The sequence below is a fragment of the Erinaceus europaeus genome, chromosome 3 (assembly GCF_950295315.1).
Source record: "Erinaceus europaeus chromosome 3, mEriEur2.1, whole genome shotgun sequence".
NCBI classification, from domain to species: Eukaryota; Metazoa; Chordata; class Mammalia; order Eulipotyphla; family Erinaceidae; genus Erinaceus; species Erinaceus europaeus.
The window spans coordinates 66,212,469-66,234,041 of record NC_080164.1 but is presented as its reverse complement, the minus strand read 5'-3'; the positions used below and the strand labels follow the sequence as shown (position 1 = coordinate 66,234,041).

Sequence of the window (21,573 nt, the reverse complement as noted above, 5' to 3'; positions counted from 1 at the left end):
TAGGTGAAAGTTGGTCACTGTTATTACTAATTCTCAGATCAACTTGGTAAAAGTTATAAGCTGTATTAATGTTCCCTGGCACATCAGAATTCACACAGGAAGAATGAGTTCAGTGTATTTCCCTTTGCATCCTTGAGTGTTGTGAACATGTTCCTCTTCTAACTGGTAATTGTCTAACCCTCCTTTTAGATTGTGAGCTTGCTGAGGAAAGCATGATGTCCTAATTCTGTACTGAGAGGAGATGTCTGAAATCACTTTTGTCTGTTAACCTTTCCATGGGGCAGTTTATAACTGAGAACAAATGAGATTTTAAAAATACAAAAGATGGGCAGGCAGTAGTGCAGCTGGTTAAGTGCACATGGTGCTTATGGATTCCAGTTCCAGCCCTGGCTCGTCACCTGCAGGGGTCGCCTCACAAGTGGTGAAGCAGGTCTGCAGGTGTCTTTCACTCCCCCTGTCTGTCTTCCCCATCTCTCTCGAGTTCTCTCTGTCTTATCCAACAACAGCAACAGCAGTGGCTACAATAATAATATATACAACAAGGGTAACAAGTGCAAAAAAAGAAAAAAAGGGCTCCAGGAGCAGTGGATTTGTAGTGCAGGCACTGAGCCCCAGTGGAGGCAAACAACAAACAACAACAAAAAACATGATAGTAAAAAAAAAAGATCTTGGCTCCACTCCACTCCCAAATATATTGTTCAGTGATTTGGATTAACTATAAAGTTGTATAGTAAGGACTCCTCAACACTGGTTGAGCAGGGAGGCCACTTTTAGGCATTGAGCACTAAAGTTGGCACTAATTCAAACTGAGATGTGATATCACTGACAATATTTGTAATATTTGCTGGGTTTAAAGTTTTAGTACACTAAAAATGAAAAATATGCATTTTCATGTTCAATATATGTAGAGTTTTTAATGAACTAAATACGTATTTTATTGTAGTGAAATATAGAATAAAATTTGCTATCTGAGCCATTTCTTAGTGTATTGGTTCAACTGTGTTAAATAGAATCATTATTGTGCAACCAGTTCCTAAAAGTTTTCAAGCTTGCAAAACTGAAACTGTACCCATTAAACAGTTCTCCATATTTCATTCCCTCAGTTTCTGGCAGTCTACTGTCTGTAAATTCTAGTTACTTCATGTAGATGAACCTATAATAATTTGTGTCTTTGTAACCAGCTTTTTTCACTTATCATAGTATCCTCAAGGTTTGAATATATTGTAGCATGTGCCAAGATGCCTTTTGTTTTTACCATTAAATACTGTTGTTTGTGTGTATATTTATTCATACATTAGTGGACATTTGTTTCTTCCATATTCTTTTTTTGTGTTACTATGAATATGGTTGTGCAGATACCACTTCAGGGTCCTGCTTTCAGGGGGTTGGCTCAGCAATGGCATATGCTTTGGGGCCCTGGGTTCCATCCCCAGGACTGCACTAATAGAAAGACAAAAGACAAGTAGAACAATGTAAATCCTCTTAAGTAGGAACAAAAATTCTGGTTTTGATTCTTTTGACTATATACCCCGAAATGGGAGTGTGGAAAAACATGGTATTTTTTTTCTCCCTAATTGGGGGGAGGGGGAAAGGCAACCTTTTGAGATTGACTTCCTTTACAGAATTCCCTTAGTCTCGCCCAGAATGAGGTATCAATAGCTGCTTGTTTTTAATGCTAAGAAACATCTTGCCCAGAATGATGTATCAATAGTTGCTTATTTTTAATGCTAAGAAACATTTCAGGGGGCCAGGTGGTGGCGCACCTGGTTGAGCACACATGTTACAGTGTACAAGGACCCAGGTTCGAGCCCCATGTCCCCACCTGCAGGGGGAAAGCTTTGCAAGTGGTGAATCAGTGCTGCAGGTATCTCTGTGTCACTCTCCCGCACTATTTTCCCCTTCTCTCTCAATTTCTGGCTATCTATCCAATAAATAAATAAAGATAATAAAAACATTACACTGTAGATGTGCCATGGTTTATCTAGTTGTTGTAAGGCATTTGGCTTGTTTGTGGGTTCTGGAAGAGACCTGGCACAGAAGGGGGCCTCTAAGAAGGGCCTGCCGACCCAGTTGACCACACTGCATCCTCAGTCACAATACACCTCACACATTGTCCCCTGGTACATCATCAGGCAGCTGTCAGTTGAACACCAGAGTCTCAGGCTTCCTGGTGAAGTCTCCCATCAGTTATTTGACAACCATAACTTCCCTAGAGCAATGGACTGTTGCATTGAACAGTCCTCTATAGTTTTTCTTTTTGTAACATAGTCTTTATTTATGTGGGATAAAAGCCTGAAAATACAATTGTTAGGTTATATATATATATATTAATAAAACTGCCTATCTACCATGATATCCAGGACTTTTATATTCCTACCAGCAATGTACAAGAGAATGAGTTTCATGGGGCCTAGTGGTAGCACACCTGGTTGAGCCCACATGTTACAGTGCATAAGGAACCAGGTTCAAACCCTCCGGCCCCACCTACAGGGGGAATGCTTTGCAAGTGGTGAAGCAGTGTTGCAGGTGTCTCTCTGTCTCTTCCTCTCTATCATCCCCTTCCTTACAGTGCATAAGGAACCAGGTTCAAACCCCCCGGCCCCACCTACAGGGGGAAAGCTTTGCAAGTGGTGAAGCAGTGTTGCAGGTGTCTCTCTGTCTGTCCCTCTCTATCATCCTCTTCCTTCTCGATTTCTGGCTGTCTCTACAGCAAAGAAAATAGAGTTTCTTCAAATCTTAGTCAACATAATGGCATCATCATCATCATCATCATTATTATTATTGCCTCCAGGGTTATCACTGGGGCTCAGTGCTGCTGGGAATCCACTGCTCCTGGAGGCCATTTTTCCAATTTTGTTGCCATTGTTGGATAGGACTGAGAAATCTCTCAAGAGAGGAGGGGAAGACAGAGAGAGGGAGAAAAAGACACCTGCAGACCTCCTTCACCACTTGTGAAGTGACCCTCTTCCAGGTGGGAAGCCAGGGATTTGAACTGGGATCCTTGTGCTTCACACCATGTGTGTTTAACCTGCTGCACCATCATCCAGCCCTCTTACCACTATTTTTTATGTATCCGTTCTGATGTGTGCAACAATACCTTACTCGTTTTCATTTGAGTTTCACTGACTGTTGTGGTTGAATTTTTGTGTGTATGCTCACTTTAGTGAGATTCTGTTCCTATCTTTTCATCATTTTCTAATTGCATTGCTTTGTTTTCAGTTTTATGTATCCTAGTTTCACTGCCTTTGCCAGATATGAAAATGTTTTACCCTGTTTTGTAGCTTTGATCTTTTAGCTTCATAAAACAAATGTGTTAAACTTTGATGAAGTTCAGTTCTTAAAATTTTTCCTTTCACGGATCAGACTTCTGGTGCTAAGTCTAAGAACTCTTCACCAACGCGTAGCCTACAAAGATTGTCTCCTGAAAGTTGTATGATTTTCCTCAAAGTTGTATAAGTTTATAGTTATAAAGGTTTAGACCACTGTTTATTCTTTTGAAGTTAAGTGGCTCAGTTGTTCCAGTATTACTTGTTAAAAAGATTCCTTTTTCCATTAAAGTACTTCTTTACACCTTTATCAGAAACCCAGTTAGCATGTTTATGTTGGTCTGTTTCTGGATTCGCCATTGTGCTCCATTGAAGTATTTGCCTGTTATTTCTTGATCACTGTAGTTACGTTAGAATGAGTGTTAGAGAGACCCATCAGGCTTCTTTGTTTCTTCAAAATATTTTTAGTCTAGGTCCTGTGCTTTAGATTACTTCTAGAGTAAGCTTGAACAATCACACCTGCAAATGAAACCTTTTTTTATTTCATTTATGATCTTCATGCATTTTCTTTCTTTTTGGCCCTATTGCACTGACTAGTACTTCCAGAGCTATGAATTTTATAAAATGTTTATTCTTCACCAAGTGCTAGAATGGTATTATTTTACTTAGCCTGTTGATGTGCACTTTTAAAATTTGATTTTCATTGTTAATTTCCCTTGCATCTCTAGGATAAAGGATACTTGGATAGGGTTTTTCTCTTTCATATATTGCTGAATTGAGATTGTTAATATTCTTTTGGGCTAAATTCTTGAGACATCATTTTTTTTTCTTTAAAAACTAATGTTGAAATTAAGGCCTAACAGTAACCTGGGAAGTAACACTTCTTTCTTCCTCTATATTCTGGAAGAGATTGTATAAAACTAGTGTTGTTCTTTAAATACTTGGTTAGAATACTATAATAAAACGATCCTGAATTGGAGATTTCTTTTTGAATGCTTTTAAACTATCAGTTTATTTTTTGTATTTGTAGGACTGCCAAGGTTTTCCATTTCATTTTGACTGGGGTTCTGTTAGTTTGTGGTTTTTGAAGGATTGATGCCTTTCCCCCTAAATTGTTGAATTTGTGGGTTTACAAAGTATATTGTTTCCGTATCCTTTTAACTGGATGAAGAATATATTGTGATAGCTCACTTTATTCTTGACTTTGGTGATGTGTACTTTTAAAATCTTTTATCAGACTTGTTAGAGATTTGTCAGTTTTATGTTTCCCCCCCACCCCATCCCCTCTACTCAGCTCTGGTTTATGGTGGTGCTGGGGATTGAACCTGGGATCTCAGAGCCTCAAGCATGAAAGTTGTTTGCATAATCATTATACTGTCACCCTAATCTCTACTTTTTGATGAACTTTTGTTTAGTAGTTCTTTCTCTTTGTTTTCCAGTAGTTAATTCTATTGTTTAATATATGTTTTGTTTGTTTTGTGCAGATTCTTTGAGTTAGGAATGTGGAATAATAGTGTTTTGAGCCATTTTTCTCTTTTCTACTATAAATATTTAATGGTATAAGCTTTCTTTGACCACTACTTCAACTGCATCCCACATGCTTGGTATATCGTATTTTCATTTTTATTGACTTCTGTGCTTTTCTTCTTGTTTCCTTTGAGACTTCCTCTTTGACCCTAGATTACTTACAAGTGTATTATTCCTAAATGCACAGAAATTGTGCTATTGTTTTTCTGTTATTTTTTTTATTTAGTTCTGTTGTGGTCAGAGAATACAGTGATTTTAGTTACTTTCAATTGATTGAGGTTTGTGTTATGGCTCAGGGTATGGTTATTCTGGCTTGGTGTATAGACCATGGAGTACTTGAAAAAAACTATTCTGCTGTTGGATGGTGTGTTGATCTTATATAAATGCCAATTAAATCTTACTGATTGTGTTCAGATTCTTGGTCCTTTCACTGATCCATGAATTACAGCTTCTGGGGCAGATCCTCCTACTAGCCTAGAAGCCAGTGTCCTCTTCTGAAATGGGGGAAGGAGTGCCGTAATGGCCAGAACTGCTTTTAGGGGGTTGAGGATGGTTGTGTGTAGAGCTATCACAGATTAATATGTACTGCACAGTGGCTTATCAGTACAGAGGTCCCATACCATTTTACCTTTTATATATGAGCCTTATTAGACACCAGAACAGCCTACAGTAAATTGTACTACTCTTGAGGAAACAGGGCTTGGGAGGGGAAAGAAATATGTGAACCCCAAGCAGAAAAAAAGACCTAAACCAGTAGGCCAGACAGTCTATCTTTTCTTTTCTTTTTTTTTTTTTTCCTCAGTATTTATTTATTTTTTTATTTTAATGAGGAAAAGACAGAAAGAAAGATGAATACACAGAAAGACCAGAGCACTGCTCAACTCTGGTTTATGGTGTTGCTGGGGATTAAACCTGGGACCTCAGAGCCCCAGGCATGAAAGTCATTTACATAGCCATTATGCTAGTCTCCCCAGCCCAGACCAGACAGTCTTCAGCTCAAGTTGCACATACCTTACACTAGAGCCTGTACTACTGGTGATTGGTTTTTTTTCAGTGTGGAAGTGATATAGCTCAGTCATATATACAGCATTTCTGTGGTTTACTGACTAGGCCTAGGATCTTCCTCCAGAATTACCAAGTTGTGTAGAGGGTGGGTGCTGGCTTCAGCAGTTAGTGTAGGCTAGTCAGTGTATGAGGTGACTTGAGTGGAAACTATCCTTGTGTTTCCTACAAAAAGCTTGTGGGACTCATGTTTGTCTTTGTTCCTTAAAAGTGGAAATGCTCACTTTCAGCTCAAATGTGCTTATAAATCAAGGGCTTTATGTTTTTTTTTTGTAGGGACGAGTCCAGTCAGACAGCCCAGCCGTGACAGACATATGTTGTAATGACAAATACTTAAACCATTAAATGTCCTAAAAAACAATGATAACATATTTGTGTCTGTGCAAAATAATGCCTGGAATTGAAGTGGAAAGATAGCTTCTCTTTGTATACAATGTGAAATTAAAAAAAAAAAAAATGTCAGCTGCCTTTTGTGAATTGTTTCAAGTGGGAAGCTGTCATCATGCCTCTTCCTCCTGGTGTGTTATAGATAGCTATCTATCTGTGCTAACAGATCAGTGCTTCACTTCCGTGTGTAGCCTTTATAACTTCTAACTGCATAAATAAAGTGATGGGCTTTTGTGCTTTAATTTAAAGCCTGTTTGAGCTATAGCTTTTAAGATTCTGATTTTGTTTCATACCTAGGTCTTTGTTCTCACTGAGATGAAATACAGAAAAATTGAAGGCCTGAATATGAATTTAGGAGAAGATATTTTCCTCACCTGTTTCCTGCTCCTTGTGTTACAGAGGAAGCCACACTTAACTCTGCAGCTAGAAAATTTTGTATTTGTAGTTTAAATTCTCATTTCCTCCCCCAAAAATCTCATTTCTGACTAGAAACAACATATAATTGCCAAAAATTAGTAACTTCTAGTTTGTTTTTTTTTTTTCCCTTTGCACTTTCTTTTTAAGGAATGGCTTTAAGTGAATTAATGGATAGAGTTGTACATTTATTTGTAAGTGTCTGAAAGAAATCACCCTTTTAGTTTTAATGGAGTAAAATGGTGATATTGCCTGCACCCTCAAGTTAGACAATTTGGGGATATGCCTCGTGGCTTAAAGCAAGGCCTGTGTTGGTTTTCTGTCCTTAGTTTTGAGGATCACATTTATTTATTTATTTTTAATTAACACGACAGATTCAGATCCTCTATAGTCTACTGAAAGGGAATCAAAGGCCTTGGGACTAGTAATACAGCTCTCTTGGAGACTTTGTGGGGTGAGGGTCAACTTAGGGAAGATGATAGTAGTGGTGGCCCATACTGGTCCTAAGGCATACCCAGTGCAGACCACTGTCACATTTCTGGAATGTGCCAAAGGGACATTCACCAGGACAGTGATGGAGGCTCTTTTCAGGCCTCATCAAATTAACGTTGGGAATAGGCTGGCTTAGGCCCAGGTGGGGCGATATGGCAGCAGCTTTATCAATTAAAAAGAGGGTTAATGATTAAGATGGTATAGATTTTCTGTCCCAGCCTTTAGGGACAGAATTAAGATTGGAATTGGGCAGAAGGGAGCATTTCAGTTCTTCAAGAGGGAAGAGCTTTAAGGACACAATCCATCAGCAAGAGTTGCCATCCTTTAGGGAAAAGTGTGCATCTTTTGCAGGAAGTGAGCAAACAAGCCAGACAAACGGGTATGATACTGCTTAATGGTCCTTCCTGCACAGGTGTCACCCGTCTTGTGTGAGATGTCTGGCTTTCCTTGTGAGTTAGCCAGCTATATCCTGGGACATGGGCATAAAATGCAGGGCTTGGGCTTGCTCCTGGAATATCCTTGAGCTGGTCATAGGGCTTTGTGCCATGTGTGCTTAACCCGCTGCGCTACTTGCCCCGTCCCGTGGAATATCCTCTTACTGGCTCCAGTAAATATGTGGAGGCAGCACAGATAAAATGGAGAACTAGATCCTCTGATCTTGAACAGTACATGAATAAAAAGTCATAATATCATGTTAACCTTAATGCCAAAGATCCAATTTTATTATAGGAAACCAGTATTGAGAAAGGGGGAGAAATATGAACGCTTCTTTCCAGATTTCTCTCCGACTTCACGGCCTTGGTTTACTGGCAGTTTCCAGATGACCAAACGGGAGATTGATCAAGGCAGCATGTTTTGACTTTCTGACACAAAAACAGTGGGCGTTATATATTGAAAGAGTAAATGTAACAATGCAAGCTTCAGTGCATAGACTGCATTTGTGGTAGCTTATTTTAGCCGCTGTTTATATAGCACTGTCTTGAATTCTTCTGCTACCCTAACTTGACACAAATTGGTGTCAGAGAAAAGCAGATCTAGGAACTTCGTGTTTACTGCCATCTGTTTCTAAACCTTTTAATTTTCACCCAGTGGTTTAATGAAACTGAATTTATCAAGAAATGAAATGATGTAAAAAATAAATAGACCTAGAGGATGTGTGAGCTTGAGTGTGTGTGTGTGTGTGTGTGTGTGTGTGTGTGTGTGTGTGTGTATGTGTGCGTGCTTGCATGCAAAACTGAATTCTGACTCTTGATTTCCTGAATTAGAGTTGAAGGGGATTCTGACAGCAGTAACAGTAGTAAGACTTAAAGTGACAGTTGCCCCCCTTCCTGTATGGCTAATTGGGAAATGTAGTGTAGGTGAATCATCCTGATCAATGGGTTTTACAAGGAGATATTTGTGGGCTGGCTGCTGGTTTCCTGTCTCTTGAAACCTGTAGGTTATTTCTGGAGATTTTCTTTTTTTAAAAAAAAGAACAACTAGGTGGAGAAGAGTGACAGTGATTTGGTTCCTTTGGACACCTGCCATTCATGACAGGGAGATGCAACTGAACTTGTTCAGAAACATCAGAAGGTTTGGCTTGACTGACTGATGTGGAGTTCCTAATGAATTGACAGTTTCACTGTTGTCATTTTTCCACTTGAACTGGCTGTGCTACAGAAAGCCCCTAGCGAAAGCCCCAGTCTGATTTCACTATCAGCCACTTAACCACGATATTAATGTTTTCAAATTGCTGATCTTTTAAGAATCAAAATCACCCTATGAAATGGAAAATAGCTCTGTTGCCAAGCCAGAATAGCCTTCTAACTAGCAAGAATCTTTCAGTAACTCAAAGTTACTAAACAATTATTTTCCTTTCCTCCACCCTCCCTTAACTGGTACATCATGAAGTTACTGCTCGGTGTATTTTTTGTTACTCTTATGGGATCTTCACCTTTCTGAACTAACTTTTTCAAATAGAGAGGGGGAAGAAAGAGAAGAAGAAACATCACAACATTGAAGCTTTTCTCCTCGGTGACATAGTATTACTATCTGGTATATTGGAGCTTGAGCCTGGCTCCCCCTCATTGTAGAAAAGCAGGCTCCCTCTCAGATGAGCTATCTTACCACCCCCCTCAATGTATTTTTTTTCCATATAGAAGACTGGTGATGCACTTGATTAAGTGCATATATGTGAAAGGACCCAGGTTCAGACCCCCATTCTCTACCTGCAGGGGGGATGCAGGTCTCTGTCCTCCTCCCTCCCTCTCTACCTCCCCCACCCCTCTCATTGTCTCTCTGTCCTATCCAATGAAGTAGAAAGGGGGAAAAAAAGGCCACTAGGAGCTATGGATTCTTAGTGTTGGTACTGAACCTTGGTGGCAATTAAAAATTTTTCTTTTAAAACACACTGTAGTGACCTGGAGAGATAGCACAGTGGTTATGCAAAAAGCCATTCACACAACGTCAGCATCACCCGCGCATACACTGCTGTGTAAGTACTGCACGCTAACCGATTGTGCCACAAAAAGCCTTTCATTAACCCTGAGGCACCTAAAGTCTCAGATTCACCACCATAAGCTCAAGCTGATTCCTAGTACCACCATAAGCCTGAGCTGAGCAGTGATACAGTAAAAACAAATAAATATGCACTTTAAGAAAATAAAATCTACTATAGTAACTGAGATTAAGAATACTCTTTTAAATTATGTAGGATGCATTTTAATATAATCAAAGTAGATTTTGTCTTAGTCTTTTGTTTATGACCTTATATCTCATGCACATATTAACTAAATATTACTGCAGAGTACTGATTAATAATTTACAGATAGAGATTCAAATCAAAGAATAAGAAGAGCATTTGTCTCTTAAGAAAAAATAAAATAAAAATACAAGCCTTGTTTTTGACCAGAGCACCAGGCAACTTTGGCTACTGTTAGGGCTGGGATCAAACCTGGGACCTCTTTGCATGTAAGTCCGGTGCATCCCCACTGTGCTATTTTCATAGGCTTCCCCACCAAAAAAAAAAAAAAAAAGAAGAGGAAGAAGGAAACAACTCTTTAAAAGAACCAAGTGGCTGTTCCAAGTAGCCCAGACAGATCACTCTCCTTTGAAGCAGTTCATTGATGCTGTACTTCAGTGTACCTGGGGCCTGGAATTGCTCGGCACCTCCATGTGTCATCCTCAGTACCACAGGAAAGCAGCAAATGGTGCTGAAGAGAGAGCGTAATAGTTCTGCAAAAACTTTCATGCCTGAGGCTCCTGGAATCTCAGATTGAATCCTCAGCACCACCATAAGCCAGGGCTGAACAGTGCTCTGATGTGTGAGTGTGCATGTCTTTCTCTCTCTACATCTTTCTGTATCTCATTAAGATAAAATATTTTTTAAAAGAAAGCAGAAAAGACAAAATTATTCCAATTCTATGGATGACAAAGCACTGCTTGTGTGCACATGTATTTCACTCAAATAAGAAACAGATCAATAAAATGTTCTGAAAATACACATGAATTTCAAATGCATCTTAGTGTAATTGGTGACCCTCCTACAACAGATCTGATATTGCTAGGTGGTATGTACAATACCTGCTCTACTACATTATTCTTTTGAGTTGTTACAAACTTTGAGCTCTTAACTGTTCTCTGAACACCCTTTTATTTTCCAGGACCTGTGCTTGACTTTATATCCTTTATCAGTATACCTTAGGGTATGATCTGTAGATCTGTACCTGAGCCACTTGGGGAGCCAGATCCAGCATTTTCCATGGGCCCTGCTAGCTCCTTGTTTCAGTCCCTTTGGTTGTGTTTACACCTATTTGTTTACACTAACAGCTTCTGAACTATTTTTCCTCTTGAAGAAACATCTGTTTATCTCCTTTGCCTCCCCCCCCCACACACACAAACAGCAGAACATTTAACTCTGTGATAAACAAGTTGAATTTGGCCACCAACTTCCATATTTCCTTCTTAGCTGCTGGCTGGGTTGATATTGTCCCTTCAGTGCTAGTTTCAATAAGCTGACTACTGATGGACCTGGCTCCTTTGCTTCTAGTCACCAGCCCAAGTATGAGCTGGACAGAACTTTCTGAACCAGGCACTTAAAGGTGTTTAGAATTCAGAACTACAGATCAGGGAGAATAAACCAGGAGAGAATTGTGTTCGTGTCCAAAGAAGTACAGAGTATATTTGTAAATATCCTTGTTCTGAAAAAAATTTAGTATTTAATTGAAATTAAGCACTTAAACCACAAGAATGTAACCTCCCTGGGAGCAGGGCTTGGCTTCTGGGGTTGCTGTACCAGAACAACTCCTAGAACAATGTCTGGCTCCTGGGCATTCAAATTTGTCAGGTAGTTTATCAAATATCTTGATTTATTAAACACTGAGTAATCTGCCAGCATTTTTTTTAACCAGTCTACTATGTTTGTAAAACATGTGACCTCTTTCACAGGTCCTCTTGACAATTGGCATTCTCCTCCCTTCTGTTTCTAGGACTGAAGGCAGATGACTGTCAGGAAGAGAGCTGTGAGTCGTGGGAAGCGGGCTGCATTCTGCAGCTCAGAAGAGTGTGCAGTGGAGGTCCTAAGTGCTACCTTCATCTGGGGACTTGCTGGTCTCTTCCAGTAGACAGGTGCCTCTCTGTGGGGCTGTAGGAGATAGTGCCTGAAGCAGAGTAGACTTTCCAAAAGATGAAAAGGTGAATTATACTTTTAAAGGTCTGAAAAGTATGAGCAGGGAGATAGCTTAGCAATAGAGTGTAAGATTTATATATGTGAGGCCCTAGAGGCTCTAGCTTCAATTCCTGCCAGCACCATCTGTCAAAGCTGGGCAGTGCTCTGGTCCTCTTTCCCAAAAAATAAGTGAAAATCTAGCAAAGTGCTTGATTTCCAGTAGTATGAAACGAATAGTCATGTCTTGGTACCTGTGATAGACAGAATTCTTGAAGAACTTATAAACCAGAAATAGGATGTAAACTATTAATCATCTCCTAACATCATATTCCCTGCCAGCTTAATAAACTGTCATTTACATTTTAATTTTAGTAGACTTCTGCTAATCAACGATAAAAATATTTGTGTTGTGGTCTGGGAGGTGGCGCAGTGATCGCTTTGGACTATCAAGTAGGAGGTCCTGAGTTCGATCCCCGGTAGCACATGTACCAGAGTAATGTCTGGTTCTTTCTCTCTCCTCTTATCTTTCTCAGTAGTAAATAAATAAAATCTATAAAAAATATATTTGTGTGACAAGGATATAGCCCAAATCATTCTTTATATGATTGGATGTATCTTCAAAGAACAAGCCTGGATTTTTCTCCTCTAAGAGTTGCCTGTTGACTGGCAAAATAGCTCACTTGGATAATATGCTGCTTTGTCATGTGTGAGACCCAGGCTCTAGCCCAGCCCCCACTGCTGTGGTTTCTTTCACTCTCTGCCTCTTTGCCTCTGTCACTATATGAAAATGTTGTCTGGTGATGACCCCCACCCAAAAAAAAAAAAAAAACCAATAATAAAAATCACCCTTGTCATCCATTTATTGTGTTTCTGCTAGGATCTTAATTGTTTGCCTCTGCCTTATCTGCCTCTGCCAGTGCAGATAATTCTGGAGAGAATCAGAGTGAGTTCTTAGCTCTGCCTCATGTCTCCCTGCCCTCCTTTTTATGTCTCCTTTCCCTTATATAGTGCCCTGACCTTTTCAGTCTCTCATGGACTCTGTCATTGTGGAAGCATTGTTAAATTCACTGGGGGACAAACAGAGAAGCTGGGTAAGAGTTCTCTTTTAAGTACTTCTATCAAGCTGTAAACCTGTGTGATTATTGTTGATAGCAGTAAATGAAACATTTGTTTTTCACTTAAAAGATTGTCTTGTTTCTAAAAACCACTCTTTTTAAAATATATATATGTTTTTATTTTCTTATTGGATAGAAACAGAGAAATTGAGAGGGGAGAGGGAGATAGAGTGGAAGAGAGACACCTGCAGCCTTGCTTCACCACTCATGAAGCTTTCCCCTGCAGGTGGGAACCAAGGGCTTGAACCCAGCCTCTTGTGCACTGTAATGTGAGCACTTACTTAACCAGGTGTGTCACCTCCTGCCCCCCCTTTATTGTGTAATGAGGGTTTTGTGCATATGCAGTTTTATAGTTCACAGGTTTACTCTTTTCATTCCGATACATTTATCATAGTAGCAGGAAAGTTTTCTCTAGTGCTATTGCACTCCCCTGTGGTGCCTGGCCTTCTGGGCTATGTTCAAGTAAGCTACATCTCTCCAGCCCAATATTTTTATTTTCTTCAGAAACACAAGATAGAACAGTATAGTCGAAATCACAAAATTTGACTATCAAGATCTTTAAGTGTTTTACCATGGTTACAACATAGCATGTGTCTAGTGAGTGCCTTGTGCTTGTTTTAACACGCATCACATGTAAGTAGCAGTTGTGCCATGTTACTGGCCTGCTTCTCTGAGCTTGATGAGCATTTTTCCTTCTAAGTGATGAGCACCATCTTGTTCTCTATCATTTTTGGCTGCCATGTGGTTTTTAATGGTTTCATTAACAAGCAAATGAATGCACTGGGTATGAATGTTAGTGGCAGCTTAATGGAAGGGTGGACTGTCCTTTTTGTCTCCTTTCAAAGATACTTTTGTTCTTAAACCCAAAACATTTCCTCTCCCCATACAGTGTTTGCAGACTTGAATTCATCTTTATTGGTTGCATTCATATTGAAACAAACTTGCAGTTAGGCTTTAATTTGGTCCTATTAGCACTGTGACAACTGTTCATATCACTGTGTTTCCTCAGTGGAAACAAAACCCACGTAGCCTGTGTCGCTTCTTGGGCTTTCCACTTAGTTGCTTTGAATAGGATAATTGTGCCATCTGATTCTTATGGTGTTTATAACTTTCCAGATAATTTTGCCTCATGTGAATATCAAAATATTTGACTGACAGCCTAAATTGATCTCTTTTCCCTATGTTTCTCCCCCCCCAGGTGGCATTCTTTGTCCTGTTTGTGTGTGTGTGTGTGTGTGTCTGTATGTATGTTATTTACCTTCTTGAAATGGAGCAGTGCCATTAATTAGAACATTTTTGCACTTTGCAAGTCTGAAGCTCTTTTTTTGAGAAAGAAAATGTCTGTGTCCTTTATTCCTTAACCGAAGATGTGTAGCAGATTCTGCCGCTAGAATTGTTTATACAGTACTGTAGTTCTGGGGTTTGGGAGCAAGCACCCCACTACCAAAGAAGCTTATGTGAGATCCACTTGCTTTTAGAAATTTACCCTTGCAACCTTCTAAATGCTCTAAAACGATGTGATTTTTGTTCTGTTTGTTCTAATGCAGCTTCCATGAGGCAGTCTCAGGCTGTACCTGCAGATATGCGCCCGGAGATATGGATCGCACAAGAACTGCGACGTATTGGAGACGAATTTAATGCATATTACCCAAGAAGGGTAATGCTGTTTTCTTTACCCCCTTTTCTCCTCACACCCTCCCACTCCCCCACCATATATGTAAATTGAAGGTGACTAGTCATCATTCTGTGTTTGAGTAGAAATGACAGGCCCATATTAACCGATGTGTGACACATATTTTTTCTCTTTTCCCATTTTCCTTTTGTTTTATGACTAAATTCAAGTGGTGGTTGCTAAAGAGAATATGGTATGAATGGCAAAGTCATTCCATGAGCACAAGCCTGAAAACAACTATACCGTAAAAGGGGGTTTACTCAAGTGCTTTGAAATGTTCTCTCAAAAGTATTACCGTAGTTTCCAATCTACCAGTGCAGTCTTTTTAGGCAGTTTGGGTCTAAGTTAAAGAAGTCTTTGCATACCCATCTTCACCCTGCTAAAGGGAGTGAAGCCACGATTAATTTACAAGCCTCCCCTACAGTTTGAAACATAGCAGGAGAGCTCTGGCCCTTACAGTCCACATTGCAGTCCTTAGACATTTATTGAGGTATGTCAGGAGGCCATTCATTAATGGCCTATAATTTGTTACTACTCAATTTTGAAGTGTGGTTGATGTCTTTTTGTTGTTGTTGTTGTTGTTATTGCTTTAATTCACCCTTTGCCTTTTGTAGACACACTGTATTAAATCTTGTTTTGCCCAGTGACAATTAGGCACTCTTTTCTCATAGAAGACATTTAGTAACATGTAGAGTGAACTTCTGGGAGTTAGCACTATTATGACTACTTCCTGTAAGAGGTACACTAGCCAATGTATAATGCAATTTCAGATTGTTTATATTTGTCATCCAACCTTGTATGATATAAAAGTGCCAATATCACTCACAATTTTGACTTCTTTCCTAGCCCCTCTCTCACTCCCCAAACGTTATTTTTTCTTCTAGAAGGTTACTAGGCTATCTTAATTTCTCTTCTGCTTTAAGGGATACACTAGCAAAAACTAGATTTTTTAACCTAGCAATTGCTAAGTGTATATTTTTATTTTATTTTACTGGGGGTTAATGATTTGCAGCATAGCCTTTAATACATAGCACAGTCTCTCATCACCCCCCTTGAGTGGTATCTAGGAGACACAACAGGATGCCAGTGCCCCTTCATCCTGTCCCTTTGATGTTGTTTATTAAGTTTTTGATTCATTCTTGCCTTCCTGTCTCCACTACTTTTTAAGCACACATGATGACATTTTCCAATTTTAAGGGAATCTTTTCATTTCTTCAGTATTCCCGTAAGAGAGTCAGGGACTATTAGAAAACACACATTATACCCTTTTCATATCTTCCTTTGGACATGTTTGGACATGTGCTATAGGGTTTGGTTTTATCAGTAAATGGTCAGTGCATTGATAATTGGAGTTAAAAATTTTATGTCACACTGTTGTTAGCTGGCAAAATGCCCAGCATCCTACACCTACCATGTACCAGTACATAGAACATATTTTTTAAAAATCTAAATATGAAAGGGGAATTGTTTTTATGAAGTTGATTGTTTTGTAATGTGCCAATAAAGTTCACCAAACCCCCCTCCCCCACTCCTCTTCCTTGATTCCCTGATGAAATTTCAAATTTCAGTGCTAGGTTGTATATCTGGACTTGATTCTCACCTGAGAATCTGAGGTAAAGGGAGAGATTCAGTGTGAACAGAACTTAGGTGTATTCACAATATTGGGCACAGGTCACTAAGAGGGTGGGTAGAATACACCTATTCTGATTCTAGTGATGTGTCCAGAATCTAGCAGGATAAGAGAACTCCTAGTAAGAGTATTGACCTCTCAGGGTGAGAATAGGCAGTGAACTGACCAGCATACTAAGCCTCCATCTTGGCTTATCTAGAAGTAAGACTGTTAAGTCAGATCTTTGAATGGGTCTCCCTGGGAGAGATGAAGTGGTAGGACCCTGGTATCTTCAGAGTCAGGAGTTCTGGTCAACACACATGAAGCAACACAACTTCAGTCTCAGGAGACTGGATCAGAGCCTTTGGCCCCTAAGCTGGATATACTTAAGGGAACTTTGTAGAAAATGTCTCTAAGTGTACATCAAGGATAAATGGCTCAAGCTGGTTTTCTCCTGAGCCTGCTGGCATGGTTCTATTTGAGGCAGCTCTATCATGGCCTGTGGTCTGTGATGTGATACCGCCAGTGGTTGTGTAGGGAAAGGCCCACAGCCATGCCCAGGGCTACTCCCTCACATAAGCTGTCAAGGAAGTGAGTTCTAGTCACATGCTAATGCAACACAAGCAGTGGGTTGTTGCACTATCTGGACTTTTAGTAATGAGGTGCTGTCATCCATCAAGTTCGTTTCCTTCTATCGCCTCTTCTGACAATAGTTAGGGTGATCCTAACTAACTTTTCAAACGAGATGCATCTATTCTCAGTGACTGTAGTAAATGCATATCAGTTTCATCGTATTTTGCAATTGTGCACATTATTTAGCTTTTCTTGAAATATGAACTGATGGGGAGATAAAAGTTGCTAATTATTAAATGACTATCTTCCTATGTAGGCTGGGTGATTGAGGGAATACTCCAGACAGAATCCAGGTTATAGCCTGATTTTTCTAAGTTATAGGCATAGATATTCTCTACTTTATATAAATAGCCAGTTCACAGTACCAGACTTTGAAACTAGATATCAACAGTGAACCCCAAAGCCATAAATGCTTGCCTTCTTGATACGTATCAGATTAAAAAATAGTCTATTGTCTACAGCCACCGTGATGGTCTAGTGCTGAATATGGGGTTGGGGCAAGGTGAATGGGAGCCATTTTGGAAACTAATGTATTTAAATAAGGAATCATCACCTCTCATGGGCTACACTGCATCATGATGCCTTTTAGCATTGTAAATACTAAGTGTCTTTATTTGCTTAATTTATTACAGTGCCTTAAGTGTTGGTCTTGTTGCCATGAGCCTTGTGAAGCCTGACAGGGTATTTTCCCGTTTTTTCAGTTAGAGCAATAGAGGAAGTTGTCGTGTAGTTGTCATGTGTTCAGTCCACTTAAGGGCAATGGGGAAGCATATGAAACGGAGCTGTGAAGTCTGAATCCTTGAAGGAGGAGGTGGGAGAGGCACAGGTGAGCACAAAGTCCTGGTGCATGTTCCCTTTTCCTCTAATGACTCAGTGCACTTGTCCCCAAATGACCCTGCAGGGCCAGAGTGACTGTCAGCCTCCAATAGGGGTGTCACTACTCCAAATCTTGATGTTTTGTAACTTTGTGTTTTGAAACAATTTCAGACTTGAAAGTGGCCAGAATGGTACAAAGAGCCCTCCTGTCTGCCATCCAAGTCCCCCAGTGTTAACATTTTGCTACATTTGCTTTATCGGTCTCTGCCTTGATACTTGGGTGTGTATTACTTTCAAAACTGCTTGAGAATAAGTCACAGGCATGTTACTCCTTTACTCTCAAATATGAATACGAAGAATAAGCATATTCTCTTACATAACCAGAATCATTTCAAAATGAGGACATTAACAAATGATCCAGTACTGCTCTGTAATATATTCAACCTTTATCCACTGTCTCCAGAATGCCCTCATAGAAAAAATTTATTTTCTAATATAAGAACCCATCTTGGGGATTTCAGGTCGCTCACCAAATAGAGTGCACACTTTACTGTGGGCAAGAGCCTGGATTCAAGCCCCAGGCCAGCTCATGAATGAATCTGTATGGATGGGAGTTTCATGAGTAGTGGAATGGTATTGTGGCATCTCTTTCTATCTCTTTGTCTCTCACCCTCTATCTAGAGGAAAGGAAAAAATGGCTTCCTAGAGTGGTGGAGCTGTGCAGGCACCAAGCCCCAGTGATAACCATGGTGGCAGCAAACAAACAAATAAGCAAACTGATCTAGGATCACATTAATGTTACTTGGCTCTTGGACTCCATTAATTTGGAACTTTCCCTCACTATTTTTTTTTTACCCACATGGACATTTTTTATTTGTGTTAGACCTGGTGTTTTATGGAGTTCTCTTTGAATTTGATTTGTCTGCTGTTTCCCAGGGAGGTGATTCAGGCTTTTGAATTTGGGAGAGGAATACCACAGAGGTGAAGCTGTGTTCCTAGTACACCACATTGAGAAGCATAAGGTGTCAGTTTGCCCTGTTGTTGGCAATGCTGGCTTTGGTCTTCCACTAGTGAGGCAGTACTTTTCTGTTTATAATGGCAGGAATGTGCATGTGAAGGAGGGAAAGCTGTCCTTTTGGAGGGCTGAGTGGTGGTGCACCCAGCTGAACATACACATGGCTCAAGACCCCACTCCTCACCTGCAGGGGGGGACACTTCATGAGTAATCAAGCAGGTCTACAGGTGTGTCTCTTTCTCTCCATATCTTACCCTCCACTCTCAGTTTCTCTCTGTCTTATCACATAAAATAGAAGAGGTTTTTTTAAAAAAAAAAAAAAAAAGGGAAAAATGGTCTCTAGGAGCAGTGGCCCTAGTGATAACCCCAGTGGCAATAAAATAAAATAAAAGCTTTCCTTTCTCCTGGGTATGCTTGTTTCACTTATCAAACTCAAACTCATGGGATCCTCTTTAAGTCTTTGGGTTATTTTGCACTGCTGTCAGTATTCATTTTGACGCTATGATTGTCACAGATCTGGCAACTCTGGTGTGTTTTCACTATAACTATAACAAAAGTCCGCATGATAAAAAAACTATGGGACCATGGAGGTGATGCAACACTTTAAGAAGTATTTGCTGCTGAGTGACCTCCACCCACACAGTGTCTTGATCATTTTCCTCCCCACAAAGTGAGGTAGCACAGGGATGTCAGTGGTCTGCAAGGAGAAGCATTCTTGGAGACGCCAAGTCTCTGCTTTGAACTTTATGAAGAGGGTGAGCAGCTTGCAAGGAGATATGTGAAGCAGTGTTGTGTGTTTCAGCAGCTGCCCTTGAGCCCTCTCTAGCTTTTGAGTAGGAATATTGACACAGACAGAAAAATTCCTTTTTATTTTACACAGCCTCTATGAGACTATTTCACCTGCCAGAAATATGTGAGTGCAATTCGAAGTCTCAGGCAGGTCCACCCCCTGGAGGGAATGTCATTCCTCCATGATCCTCTGCTAGCATGGGATCTTGTGTTTACTGCCGATTCTTGGCAATCCACTAAGAGTTCACTTGGAGGGAATTCTTAGCAGGGCTGAGGGTGGAGCAAACCAGTGTCACTTCCACCCCACCGACGAGGCTGGAGTCCTTTCCCTTCTGTGATTTCCTCCATACCTGGCCATTAGCTGTTCTAGCCCAAGAAGCTCTGCAGAGGCAGAGAACCCTAGGTTGTCAGTAACCTGGGCATGTCCAGGCAGTGGACAGCAGCACATGTGGGTAAATCTAGATGGTCCTTGTCAACTCATAAGAAACAGTGTACATGCTATTTCTGTCCCAGGTATGTGTAGGCATGACGGCTGAACTACATGAAAACCATAGTACAGCACAAAACCAGACAGAATAGAGAAGAGGTAACTTTCAGACTGGCTTTGATGGGAAAGAGAAGGTAAAGTAGCCCTTCGTGTCTGTGTGCACTACACATGAACTTGAAATATTTGTGTGTTGTCTTCACTAGGAAACAAAGTTGCCTGTGCTGTCTGATTCTTGTTTTTGAAGTGATATTCTTCGATAGAGGGTTTACATTGGTGAAGTTTGACTCATCTGGATTTATGTTTGTTTGAGGTGATTATTACCAGAGTCACTACCTGTTGTCAGAGAGTATTAATTGAATGCTGCTTAGTAAAGCAGTTGCTTTCTGAGAAAAGAGTCACTGTCTACGGACCAGGTAGGTGGTGGTGGTGCACCTGGTTAAGTACTCATATTATAGTGTGCAAGGACCCAGGTTCAAGCCGCCGGTCCCCACCTGCAAGGGGAAAGCTTCACGAGTGGTGACGCAGGGCTGCAGGTGTCTCTCTCCCTCTTTTTTAACTAGAGCACTGCTCAGCTCTGGTGTATGGTGGTGCTAGAGATTGAACCTGGGACTTTGAAGCCTCAGTCATGAGAATCTCTTTTGCATAACCATTATACTATCTGTCCCTGTCCCTCTCTCTCCCTCTCTATCTCCCCTTCCTTCTCAATTTCCCTGTCTCTGTTCAATAATAAATAAATGAAATTATTTTTTTTAAAAGTCACTGTCTGCGAAAGCTGCATCTTAAATGATAAATTAAAACTAGCCCCAAATCTTGAGATGATGGATTTTGCATGAGTTACGGACTGGCAGCATAATTTTGAATCGCTTTCTTAAAACAGGTGCCTGCCATTTGTCTTGATTCTTCCTGTCAGGTTCAGTGTTTTCCTTATAGATGGATGAGGCAGTTCAGTCTTTGGTTTTAAGTCTTCCACACCAATTTTAGTGTCATTCCATTTCCAAGCCACAAGGACAGTGACAAGGAGGCAGAGGCATTGAACCCCATCACAGAGACTCTGGGTCTGGGGTAGAGTGATTCTTCATTGGCTTAGCCTTCTGTGTTTTTTTCTAAGACCTTCGAGAGAGCATGTGATTCAGATTATCTCAGTAGAGACAGTGACTGGATTGCAGGTTTTCAAACAAGAACTTGTGGAAAAGACTTGTGGAAAAGATGGAGTCTCATAGGAAAAGAGGCTTACAGACATGTGGAGGCTTTGGGTTACCTTCTTGGCCCTGACTTCATCTACTAATTGTTTAGAAGTCAGGCTACTAAAGGAAATTAACCTAAACTGCATAACAATGGTGCTATAGAATACCATCATCCCTTTTCACTGTTATATTCTCATTTTGAACTATCATGGATACATTGCTCAACTCATCTTCAGAGCAGAGAGAGAGAGAGATTAGAGATTGTATCCACCTGTCCTTTCGATACCCTCCTTGTTCAGCAATTTGTGTGTCTGACCCAATTGATAGGCACTCTGTCTGACTTGGTGTCCAGAGTGCAAGAGGGATGGATGGGGCCACTAGTGTGTGTGTGTGTGTGTGTGTGTGTGTGTGTGTGTGTGTGTACGTACACATACGTGGCTTCTAGCATGGTGCCTGTGGT

The 21,573-nt window shown here is 40.4% G+C and overlaps 1 protein-coding gene across 17 annotated transcripts in view; it reads left to right on the top strand.

Annotated features, from left to right (window-relative positions):
* Positions 1-21,573, top strand: part of BCL2L11 (BCL2 like 11) — a 38,098-nt gene that overhangs the window by 6,212 nt on the left and 10,313 nt on the right. For 4 of the 17 annotated variants that reach the window (XM_060187348.1, XM_060187346.1, XM_060187344.1 and 1 more), the window contains 3 exons: positions 11,615-11,753; positions 12,802-12,884; positions 14,456-14,565. The exons of 2 other annotated variants lie outside the window; for them this stretch is intronic. In XM_060187348.1, the coding sequence (XP_060043331.1) occupies positions 11,615-11,753; positions 12,802-12,884; positions 14,456-14,565 (332 nt within the window). Of the gene's footprint in view, positions 1-6,539; positions 10,628-11,614; positions 11,820-12,801; positions 12,885-14,455; positions 14,566-17,523; positions 17,649-21,573 lie in introns of those variants that run through there. 11 more of the 17 variants (XM_060187354.1, XM_060187349.1, XM_007532164.3 and 8 more) reach the window with 8 other exon arrangements.